This window comes from Monopterus albus, unplaced genomic scaffold (genome assembly GCF_001952655.1).
Source record: "Monopterus albus unplaced genomic scaffold, M_albus_1.0 scaffold90.1, whole genome shotgun sequence".
NCBI classification, from domain to species: domain Eukaryota; kingdom Metazoa; phylum Chordata; class Actinopteri; order Synbranchiformes; family Synbranchidae; genus Monopterus; species Monopterus albus.
Genome location: NW_018127970.1, coordinates 1,159,670 through 1,172,318, shown reverse-complemented (window position 1 = coordinate 1,172,318; position 12,649 = coordinate 1,159,670). Strand labels below are relative to the sequence as shown.

The 12,649-nt window shown below is 40.4% G+C and overlaps 1 protein-coding gene across 1 annotated transcript in view; it reads right to left on the bottom strand.

The window, feature by feature from the left end:
- LOC109964548 (neuroendocrine convertase 1-like) overlaps positions 1-12,091 on the bottom strand; it is a 187,161-nt gene extending 175,070 nt beyond the window's left edge. The window contains exons 1-2 of the mRNA XM_020607920.1: positions 12,030-12,091; positions 11,108-11,283 (exon numbers count right to left, since the gene is read on the bottom strand). Coding sequence (XP_020463576.1) covers positions 11,108-11,278 — 171 coding nt within the window. The 5' untranslated portion in view covers positions 11,279-11,283; positions 12,030-12,091. The remainder of the gene's footprint in view (positions 1-11,107; positions 11,284-12,029) is intronic.
- Positions 12,092-12,649: the final 558 nt, after the last annotated feature.

The following is a 12,649-nucleotide window of genomic DNA, read 5'->3' as shown; positions in this document are numbered from 1 at the left end:
CAGAGGACTCCATGAGTTGGAGGTTGTAGTGTTGGTAGCAGAGCTTGCTAAGCTTCTGCCCCAACTTCGCAACATCGTCGGGTGTGTCCACAGGGTCCATGGTTATGTGTGCAATGGTGGGTGTGTACGGCAGGGCTAGTGATTGGCTGGCTCCGACGTCCTCGCTGGCTGAGTACATGTGGCCAGATTGTACTGTCAGGATCGGCGCGTGAAGCTGCCGATAAAGTTGTGGTGAACTCAATTAAAGTGCCAGACAAGGATACGTGAAAACAGTCTCTTTAATGAGAGCTCTGACAAGCGAAACAAAAAACGATACAAGACATGGTGTAAACATAAAACGCACTTACAGGTCGGTTCATACAGTCCAGGATCAGAGCCAGCAAACACATACATCAAAGAAATCCAAAGTTCGCGGTCCAAAGGGAAGTCCGTTAAGCCGATACACATAGAAGCAGTCTGAGTAGAAGGGGCAGGCAAAACACGGTGGTCCAAAAACAGAAATCCGGGGTCAGATACTAAAACGCCAGGTAGGATATAATGCTGGAAAGTTAGAGCTGGAGTCTAGAACAATCTGGCAGGGGACTGGTGGGGGTAGGCTGCTTATAATGTGGTGAAAGCAGGTGCAACCAATCGGGAGCAGGTGAAACTAATGTGAGTGATTATTAAAGTAAAAAGACCGAAACTGAGGCGAAACAAAAACAGGAAGTAATGTCAAAATAAAAGCACAACAGGAAGCAATGGAACCGAATCATAACATTTAGAATCACATCACAAAACACGATGCCAACATTAATGACTACTGCCCATTACAAATGAGCAGAGCCAAAACTGATATGTTGCTATTTTTCTGAACTTCTTACTGAAATTAATTTTCAGTATGAAACAGAAAAAAATGTAAATGTCACATCTGAAAAGCTGTAACCAGTGGTTTCAGCAGAAGGTAAATTTAATACTGATATTAATATAGGCTTTGCGGCTGAACCAGCAGCACGTTGTGCTGCGCTAACAGTTTGTTCAGGTTAACTGAGCTGACCAGATGCAACAGTAGTCTACATTTGAAAAACAGATTTGATTCAGTTATTTGTAACTTTAATCCATCAAACAGTAACAACACAGGAATGTCTTGGTGGATGGAAAGAAACACAAGAATGAAAAGACAGGTTCAAGAGCAGTCTGCTACTTAAGTGTAATTTGCTGTTGTTGCTTGAGGCTAACCAATACACTTTTTAAACAATAGAATATACTGTACTGAGTTTGAAGAGGTTTATTGCCATAAAATATTTATGCCATAATCTAATCATTAGTGCACAAGCAGTTCTCTCAGAGTCCAGACATCTACACTCCATGTGGAACAACTTTGTGAAGTGTAATAATACAAATAGCACCATCTTATATTGATCTAATGTGTGTAAATAAACTGAACAAGAAAACAAACAAAAAATCCTTTTCAACATTGACATCTCTTTGACAAAGCAAACAAACGTTGTTTTCTCTTCCAGATTATACTATTATAAAAGCAATGTTACAGGTAAAGTGAATAATGGCCCTTTGGTATCAGAGGACATTAATCAGATATTTCACTCTCACATACATGTGACATACTTTCATATACTACTGAAATTTCTTGTATATGCTACTGTAATTGTTCACTCCTTTCCCTTCCCTTCCCTTTCCTTTCTCTTTTCCATTGACTGCATAACAGTCATGAATGTATTAACCACAACGTTTGGTCAAAGTTCCCAAGAATGGTGCTGGGATCTAAAGTCTTTTTGGCATTTTGGCCAGACCATGTTGCTACAAGCTTCATGTTCATCACATGATGCACACTGGCCCAAAAAGCAGTTTCCCCAATCATTGGAAAAGGATAGGCTGTAAAACTGTGAACACATTTTTCAGAGCATCGCAAACTCCACAGCATGACTATTTTATTATCAGAATTCAATCCACTAGGTCCAATATCATTTCGAATGTCTAGAAGAGCCATAGGATATTTTTATTTTTATTTTTATTTTTATCAGAACATGATTTTTATGGCTGGAGCATGGATATTTTTAGTTGTGTCCCATTGAACAACTTCCATACAAATTAAATAGGTGCCATCTTGTAATCTGGAATTCAATCGTCCTTAATACACCAGTGACTCTTACATATTAAATGGAAATGGGACAGTGGATCAACAACATGTCAGAACTACACAAAGACACTTCTGGACTACAAATACCTTCTGTTTCAAGTAAAATCACTTTCATATAAAAAAGAAATTACTCATACTTACAGTACACTACTCACATTATACAAAACATTACTTAAAATAATCTCTAGGAGACAGAATGCGTCTCCTTCCTGAGCAGTATGATGGCTGTGTTGTCCCATGGTGTTTATACTTGCGTAGTATTGTTTGTACAGATGAATGTGGTACCTTCAGGTGTTTGGAAGTTGCTCCCAAGGATGAACCAGACTTGTAGAGGTCCATAATTTTTTCTGAGGTCTGATTTTTGATTTTCCCATGATGTCAAACAAAGAGGTACTGGGTTCATCCTCCTAGATTTAACATCTTCATCTTTGGGCTACATTTGGGACATATTATTAACATCTTTCAAGTGGCAGCTATACACTGTGTGTGCTGTGAAGCACCAGGCTTTAAGGGAAATCTGTAACCCGACACACAGAGACGGACACTACAACACCATTCACCAGGTACAGTCACTGTAACTGAGTAGTCTCATTTATCCCAATACCCCAATTACAAATTCATTTACAGTATATGTTACTATACTTAGATTGTTACATGTTGGTAGTAATAGAAACCTCAGTACAAAAACAAAACACAGTACATTTTCATTATAGAGGTCAAAAACAAGTATCATCATAAGCCTGATGTGTAGTGCCTCTGATGGCAGTTCAGCAGAGATGGACTTTGAATCATCTAAGATCGGAAAACATCCACAGGAGCTGTGTGCCCCACTGCTGCTGACGGCCTCCAACAGACAAACAAATAGAGCAGAGAGAAACAGACGCCAAGGGAGGGAGGAAGGGGAGAGCATGAAGAATAAACAAAAACAAACACATCAAGACATCAAGACATCAAGAGTCATTGAAGCTGTGTGTGAGAGCCACGTGAGGCAGCCCACCCTATGGAGAAAACAGCAGCTGGTGTGTACACTAACAGCCCTACAGGGGCTGTGGCCTCCACAGCCCTGACTATGGCGAAGGAGAAAGGAGAGACAGGAGGAGGGCTGGATGATGAAGGCCAATGCTAGGGGCTAAATGGGGTGAGTAGTTAAGCCTTGTTGGTTACAGTATTGGCAGGAAATGCAGAAGATGGGAGGGGGTGAGTGGGGTTCAATTCATTTAGGATTGAGTGTTCGTTTATTTAGCAGCTATTTTACAGGAGGATTCCAATATAGCACAACTTGGATCTAATTTTATTTGGGAATATGGCAACATACTGTATGTAAGAAGGAGCCCAACAAACCACAAAACACGACAAGACAGATGTTCATACAGGTTTGAAACAAACCCTCACAAATGTTTAAAAAGGCGCCATGGTGCTTGCTTGATTTTTTTTTTAACAGTCCAGAACCAAAATAGATTCAATTCTTACATATCAGATGTTAGAACCAGGCACTGTTTGACACGTTTTTGAAAGGTTACAGAAATGATTAAATGATTATGCAAATAGTTTTGTTAATTTTCTATCAACTGACTAATCGATTAATCGACTAATTATTGTAGCAAATATGAAAGTAACAACTCAAGTTTACTAACTTTTTTACAATATCATTAATTGACAATATAGCCATGTGTTTAAAAATGCTGTGCCCATTACCAATGAATGTATCAGTGTGATTCTTTACATTATGTGGGAATTAGTTAAGTATTACACAAACAGAAGTACTGCATTTTCTCCCACATACTTTGGTTACCACATTCAAAGTCCAAGCGGCTACAGGCTTGCTTTCCGTCTGTCATGTGTCCCTCTCAGCTACGAACCAGCAGCCAGAATAAAATCCACTCTCTATCTTAAGCACCATGAAAGCTCACATATTAATTCAACTGTGAAAAATAATTCTTTTTTTTTAGATGAATATAAATCCACAGTGATCTGCTATTTGGAAATGAAGACTGACAGACCCTGAAGTCTACTGTCATACCGCACAGGTTTGGACTGGACTCTCAAAAATGTTCTCAGCTTCATATTTTGGGTAAGAAATGGAAATTACTGAAAGTGAAGAAGACGATACACTCGACAGCAGCAGTAACTAACAACCATGCCAAAAGGTTCATGCACCAAGCTGCTAAAAAACAACCACTTCATAAAATCTATTTACTATCACTTGTCTGTCTCTAAGCTTATTTTGTAAATCCATTCCAAACAAACTCCAACGGCAAAGCTTAACAACCTCACGTGAGTGTTTGTGTGCTTCTACTACCACTCCCTGCTCTTGTCCACCATCTTCCTTTATCTTCTTTATCTCTCTCTCATTCCTTCTCTCTCTCCATTTCAATATTGAAGAGAGTTTTATTAAGGGCTAGACTCGGGTGTGCTGAGGCGCTCTCAGTAATTTTCCTACAAAGTGCTTTAATCCATCACACGGCCAACATGTGGCCTTTGCAGCCATACATCATCTCAGCTCAGAGAGGGAGGGAGGGAAGGAGAGAGAGAGAAAGAGAGAGGGGGAACAGTTGTATCATTTCTGCTCCCATCCCCCCTCACTCCTTCCTTCCTCTTCTTCTTCTTCTTTAATACCTTCTTCTCCCACGACAGTTTCCCACCTGGGAGGGAAACCATATTTTCTCCATACATTCCTCAGTCAAGTCCTCTCTCCATTTACAAATGAGAGTGAGGTATGAGCACGGACGGAATGAGGGGAGGGCTTAAGCAAAGAGAGAGAGCATAAATGAAAGAGATGAAGATAGGTGAGAGCAAATGAGTGAGTGAGTCAACGTGTGAGGCTGAGAGAGAACGAGAGATATAAGGAAAATGGAGAAAAGCCTACTGGAACAAAAATTGATGATAGGAAATCTGTGTGTGTGTGTGTGTGTGTGTGTGTGTGTGTGTGTGTGTGTGTGTGTGTTGTGCGTGTGTGCGTGCCATATGTGCAAGGTGTGTGCATCTGTACTTGCATGAGGAAATAGAAATAGGCAGAGAAGAGATGAGGAGAAAGAAACAAATGCGCTGCTTTTCCCAGTATGCAGCTGGTGCAGCGTTGCCCTCTGCATTGCCCCCGGCCAACACCTGCCTCCATTTTGCTCCCTCCACCCTCTTCGCACTGAGGAACAGCAGTGAACTCTGGGCCCCCTGACTAATGGAATGGGCCCTCGCTCCAAACCATTAGAGGACTGGTGTCCCCTTTGTTGCCCCTGGGTGCCCTACAGTACAGAAAAGGGAAAGGAAGGGCTGAGGGAGAAGATGGTGGCATGTCAGCCTTTTCCCTTTTGCCAAACATACACACACAAACACACACACACACACACACCTGGTTATAACATAACAGAATGTAGTAATCCAGCCAGAGTAAGGTATGACACAGCTTCTAACTGAGGCTATTTTTGAGGGGATATTAAAAAATCTGAATCAGGTGTAGAGCTACGAGGTTTCAGAGAAGTAGACCCCTGAACGTGTATGACAGCAGCCCCGGCTGATCGGGAAGCATTTGTGTGATTTCATTTAGCTGGTAAATCCAGTGCTCTACCTCAATCACATCTGCTTTACTCAGATGGAAAACACACCTCGAGTGTACAGAGGGAGGGGAGAGGAGGAAGGGTGGAGGAGTGAAGCAGACTGGGGATTGAATCTCTCGATGAGCTGATATCAGACATTGAGCCAAGCTGTGCATGGGTAATGTTATGCTAATGACATGGTAATGATATGGTAATCTGCCGGCAGTATTCCACCTCACTGGAGAGAAGAAGAATCTGGGAGGCTTTTCACCATTGGCTGGAGACCAGGGACTTCCTGGTGTCAGAGTTCAAGACAAAAACCCTGCACACTAAAATGTAACCCGGTCCCCACAAGGAGAGCCATACAAGCACACATAGATATACATACACAGGTACCTCATTCTTGAAGCAGCTAAACTAAAAACAACACAACACATAGATCTAATCTTTCTCTAAGCGGATTTGCAGACTCTTAAGTAAGCAAAAAATAATACATGTAAAAATGTTTCAGCATGTGATGCAGCTTAAAACCAGGCTGCTGTATATGCCTGCAAGCTGAGACTTTATTTTTAATCAGTGTGTAATAATCAAATCACTGCTCTGTTGTTCTGCAGTGGTATAAAGTGAAAGAGAACATCATCTGTTTTAGATCGCGATCAGGTTATGTTTTTCCTTTGTTGCCGTGCGTGAAACCCTGCACCTGTAATGGCTGCCATTACCTGTGTAGCCAGAGCAAATCTTTCTGTCTGGCATGTAATGATTGCATTACACCACCACAGCCTTGGCTGGAGATGAGACCCACCATTATACAACAGTAATCTTTGAATCCATATCAGTCATACACCATAATAATTACAGCCAGGAGCTTTGGTGCATTTGTTGGGGGTGTTTCTTCACTGCTCCATTTCACTTCACCTCATTCTATTCTGAATGAGCTGATTTACCCTCTAATTTAAAGAACGGCTGACAAACTATAAGCAAATTTTAAACATTTCTCAATGAGCAAAGGGTAAGACGAGTGAAAGATAAATATGGACAGATCAGGTCTCTCTTTGACACATTTCAAAATCATAAAGACTGATGTGAAATGCTTCAGCGCGTCTACTACCAAAGAGACACTTGCAAAATGTAATCGTAATGCATCCCAGTAAATCTGCCCATGTGGCATAAAGACATCAGCTTTGTCTGCTGTCAGGTAGTCTGCTTTGTTTTTCTTTGTATTTTACAGTTGCAAAATGGATATGTCAAATCTGCACAATGCAGAGATGTGATGACATTTTCCTGGATGGTGTACAGTAAATCAAAGAGACCAGCAATATGTTGAGTGCAAGCAGAGAGACATTTGATTCTCATGATGTCTGCTGGCATTCCGTTACCACTGGAATCAGACATCATGTCTTCCCAAGCTGATGTTGGTCTTGTCAGACTTTTCATTCTACTTCAATGTTTTCAAAAATAATAATAATAATAATTTATCGCAGCAAATTGTCAAGTGCCAGCTTTTTCTTGATATACAATATTTGCCACACGCAAGGCGCAAATCACAAGTGACATAATTAAAGTAGGTTTGACTTAACAAATGCGATTTAGTGTCAGTGACATTTAGCATCAGCCTCTGGCGACAGACAGGTAAAAGGAGCCAGTCAGCAGATTGAAACTGAGGTGGGGGTTGTCTGAGGCTCTTCTCAGGATGTGGTGTTGCTGAGTTGGGCAACTTATTAACACAAAAACACACTGCATAAGTTTCACAATCGACTGCTACAAAAATAACACCACAGCATCATATCAGGCTTCTAACATGCTGCAGGATTGTTGCAGTGTGAAAATGTACAGTATTTGCTCTTATTTCAGTCATTACGACACCGCATCAAAGGACAATCAGTGGCGTATAAAACAGCAAAAAACAATGTAGGAAGAGGCAGAGGTGTTTGCATTCGCACATGAGGGACAATGAGCGAAAGTCAGGTGGAGAGGAAGACAGAAATGGGGGTGGACTGTCCAACACACTCTTGATAAAGGTCAAAGAGATGTTTTATTCATGATCCAGGCAGCAGCCGCAGCAGAGACAGCAGGGCCAAGGTTGAAATGAGCTTGCATCCCCATTCCCCAGAGCCAAAATGGCACACAGCCTCACACCAGGCCAGTGGACACTCCTGCTAAATCGTATCAATAATATCAAAACACGTACACTCACTCTCCTCCGGTATCACTCATAGGTAACTTTAAATACCAGTTTTTTGATTGTCTGTGAGCAAAGTCAAGATGGGGATGTAAATCTGCCAGCAAAGTAGGCTGTACTTTTTATGTTTTTTTTAGGGCATTTAGCCTTTATTATTAGAGAATGGCATGGGCAACAGAGAGGAAATTGGGGAGGACATGGGACATAGGTCAGCAGTCAGACAGGAACTGTCGATGTTGTGCACACCTTGTACCCATGTATGTAGTGCACCACACCCTAACCATTGAGATATCACGGCGCGCGGAGGACTAGACTTTAAATGAACAAACTGCAACTAAAACCTTGTATGGGGACGTGGAGACTCTAGGTGCGATATATTGTATTTTCTCAGATTTCTCTCCTGCAAGGCTCTTCCTGTAACCATTTGGAATAGAATAAGAATCAGAATCAGCTTTATTGTTGAGCACACGAGGAATTTGACTCTGGTACAGTGGCTCTTAGTGTGCATGTACAATGTTCCTCTATAAGGCAATGAGATAAGACTGAGAGAACAAGAAAAGAAAAAAGAAAAAATGTGCAAACAAGAAAAAGAAATGTGCATTAGGAAAATAAAAAATAAAAATAAAGTACTTATAAAATATGTGTACATACACATAGTTTAGATGGAGTTTGATAGATACAGTGCCTATAAAAAGTATTCACCCCCTTGGATGTTTTACCCTTTTATTGATTTTATAAATCAATCAAATATAAATGACAAAAAAAATCCTCTTTAATGTCAAAGTGAAAACAGGTTTCTACAAAGTAATGTCAATTAAATAAAAATATATAATGAGAAATAAGTGTTTGCATAAATATTCCCCCCTTTAAAATAACTGACCTAATTCAACAGAGGTCCAGCCAATTGGCCCTAGTAGTCTCACAATTAGAGAAACAGGGATCACCTGAGTGCAGTGAATGTGTCTCAAGTGACTGTAGTATAAAGACACCTGTGTCTGGAAGGTCCAGTCACTGGTTAATCAGTATTCCTAGCTACCGTTACACCATGAAGACAAAAGAACACTCCAAGCATCTCAGAGAAAAGGTTATTGAAAAGTATAAGTCGGGATGGATACAAAGAAATTTCCAAGGCACTGAGCATCCCCCAGAGTTCAGTTAAATCCATCGTGAAGAAATAGAAGGAATATGGCAAATGTCTAAATCTGCCTAGATCAGGTCGAACTCACAAACTGAGTGACCGTGCAAGAAGGAGACTAGTGAGCGAGGCCACCAAGACACCTATGACTACTCTGAAGGAGTTATGAGCTTCAGCAGCTGAGATAGGAGAGACTCTGCATACAACAACAGTTGCCTGGGTTCTTCACCAGTCAAAGCTTCATGGGAGAGTGGAAAAGAGAAAGCCACTACTGAAGACAACTCGTATGGGAGGCTCCATGGTCAAGTGGAAGAAAGTTCTTTAGTCTGAAACTTGTTTTCACTTTTCGGATTGAGACCTATCCACACAGACTCAGTGCTGTGACTGCAGCCGAAGTTGCATCTGGTACATATTGACTTGAAGGGGGTGAATATTTATGCAAGCAGAAGCTCTTTGGTCTGATGAGACCAAAATGGTGCTTTGTGGCCAAGTCAACAGAGAGTTTGTGGTTGGACTTGAAAAGGGTTGTTCATGCCCGATCCCCACGCAACCTGGCAGAGTAAAATTGCAGTGTCCAGATGTGCAAGTCTGATTGAGACCTATCCACACAGACTCAGTGCTGTGACTGCAGCCGAAGTTGCATCTGGTACATATTGACTTGAAGGGGGTGAATATTTATGCAAGCAATTATTTCCCATTACATATTTTTATTTAATTGACATTACTATGTAGAAACCTGCTTTCACTTTGACATTAAAGAGGTTTTTTGTAATTTTTTTTGTTAAAAAAAGTCAAATTATATTGACCATGATTGATTGATTTATAAAATCAATAAGAAAGTCACTTTCGGCTTTTCCCATTTAGGGGTCGCCACAGCGAATCGTCACACAGGCAACTCGCATGTTGACATTTGGCATGTGTTTTATGCCGGATGCCCTTCCTGACACAACCTTGATTTCAACCTAGGCCGCAGCGGCGACAGTGCTGCGCCTTAACCACTAGCCTACCAGGGACAGCTAGATTGATTTATAAAATCAATAAAAGGGTAAAACATCCAAGGGGGTGAATACTTTTTATAGGCACTGTATATACAAAGGTATAATTACAAGGTATTGTGCTAACTATTTAGTGTATACACAGAACTATGAAAACAAAAAGCATAATATTTAATTCTCAATGTTAAAATTCAACAATTCTGCCATTTGCTTTAATTCTTTGAAATGCTACTGTCCATATGCAGTTTAAAGTATTTTCTGGAACTTCACTGCATTTAAGGTCAGGCACTCTCTGTATCTGGGTGCTTTCTCATCAGAAATCTTCATGTGGATTGCTTACGTTATGTTCTTTAATCAAATACTACATTTAATCTAAATAATCTGTGTGGATTAGTCAGTCTTTACATTTGAAAAGAAGTACAATAAAATGATATTTTTTAAAATCCTGAATTTAACAGAGAACAGAAGGCCTGGAATTCACAAGGGCTCTTACCTTTTAAATCGCTCTCACTGTGAATCTTTCATAAAAGACAACCAGATGAAGTTTGCTTCAAAATCTCTTATGCCCCTGAACTCCCTCTTAGAAAAAAGCAGAACTACCTTACCAAAACCCACTTCGAGTTCTTTTTGTCAGTGCAGCAGAGAACATTTTTTCACGGAGCTGACACACATTCAGACTCAACAACCAAAGTAACCTTTAGAGTATTGATATGGATAAATCACAACTAGTCTTCTGACAAATGGAAAAGATCTCAGCATGACAGATTAAAACTGAGGCAAACGGGTAAGGAGTCATGTCCAAAGACATTCACCTGGAGTCTATTCCACACAGAGAGGTTTCTCACAGGCATAAAATAAAGTTTAGACACAAGTATCCATATACGTGTGTGTATTTTGGGGTGTCTCTTTTCAAATGCGTGTGGAAAGCCTACTCTATGTGTCATTGACATGAAATGTTCAGTAATTTTGCTGTAATTTAATAAAAGTCAGGTATCACTTAAATAGGAAAATGAAAGCCAGCTCTTTGGCAGCTCTCAATAAGAAAAGCAAGAGCACTCAATAACTGGATTTAGAACATGTAACTTGCAGGCCAATAGGTGTAAGTAATAACAGGGGTTTTAAAGATCCACTGACCCTCTGTATGAACTCCAGCCCGTGCTGCTCGGCCAGAGCTCTGGCAGCTCTGATACCTCCTTCCATATGCACTGCATAAAAAACATGGTGGTTGGTCCCACGATGCCCCTCGGTGGTCACTAGCTTCCTTTGCAGCAGGCAGCCAAGCACCAGCACAACTGCACTGAACATGGAGCCTTTAAAAAAAGATTCACAATGACTTGTTGGTTTTTCAAATGATTAAAAAGGCTAAATGTTTTACAGATGTATAAAATCATCTGTGTTTTAGGACACTAGGTCAGTCATAGACCACATCACTGCATGTATAATGATCTCACACCCTAATGAAAGCATTCGATCAAACCGATGTGAATAAGCATCACGTAGTGAAGCACAACTTGTCGGTAAGGATGTAACTAACAAGGATTTTTCATTATGGATTAATCTGCTGATTACTGTGCCAAACAATCAACTATTTTGTCCAACAAACATCACAAAATATTAACAAATGTGAGAAATGTTGACAAAACTGTGAAAAATAGTCTGCTGTGACATTCAAATTGCTTGTATTAGCCAACCAACAGTCCAAAACCTAAAGATATTCAGTTTACCATCAAACATGACAGATCCTAACATTTGTGAAGCTGTAGGCCCCTTTTGCTTGAAAGAAGCCTCAAGTAATACATTTTCTATTGATCAACTAGTCAATAGACAAATCATTTCAGCTCAGCATGCAGATGTCACTTTCTTTTAGTAAACTGCAACAGTATTTAGTATCTCAAAAATGCCATCTAGCTACAGAAATGACTATAGAGTGCAGGACTGATGTCAGCGCAGAGTACTGAATGCTGGCAATTGTGAAACTATGCGCCCACAGCCACCTCCTCTGTATTGTTACTTGAAATCCACAGTGGCTGCCACCTACAGTAAGTAAACCACCCACCTGTAGCCACAGAGAGTGAAACGTCCAGGAGAAATCTTTCACCCAGTGCGATGAAAGCTAGATCTCTGGCATCGGGGGCCCTAAGCGAGACAACACACTCTCTCCAGTTCCCAACCCACACGTTTAATCTCCTGGCCTTGATGCAAATGCTTCTGAGAGCAGAGAAGCAGCAGTGCTCTCACTGTGTGAACTAACTTCCCTCTTTAAGCAAAACGGGAACTTTATCGGTCTGTCTTTATGCCTGCGCTTTCCTGTGAACGATGATGGAACAAAAAAGTTGTCACCTCACTCTTCTCAGTATCTACTCCAGACCAAAAACACCCAGTGCACAATGGGAACAATGTGGTATTGAAGCATATTAAATGCTTATACTCCCACTCCTTTTCCTGGATTGTGCAGATAAAAATTACTGTTGAACCATGAATTCAATCCATATACATTTGCTTATTCTCAATGTAATTTAGAAAAGCAGTTATATGAAGTGATGTAATGTGTTGTACATATTGCTAAAAGGTTGCATGTATTAACTGGTTAACTGATTCATCAATAGATCAACACAAAAACAATCAGCACACATTTTAATAGTTAATTATTCTTTTTAGTCATTTTAAGCAAAAAAA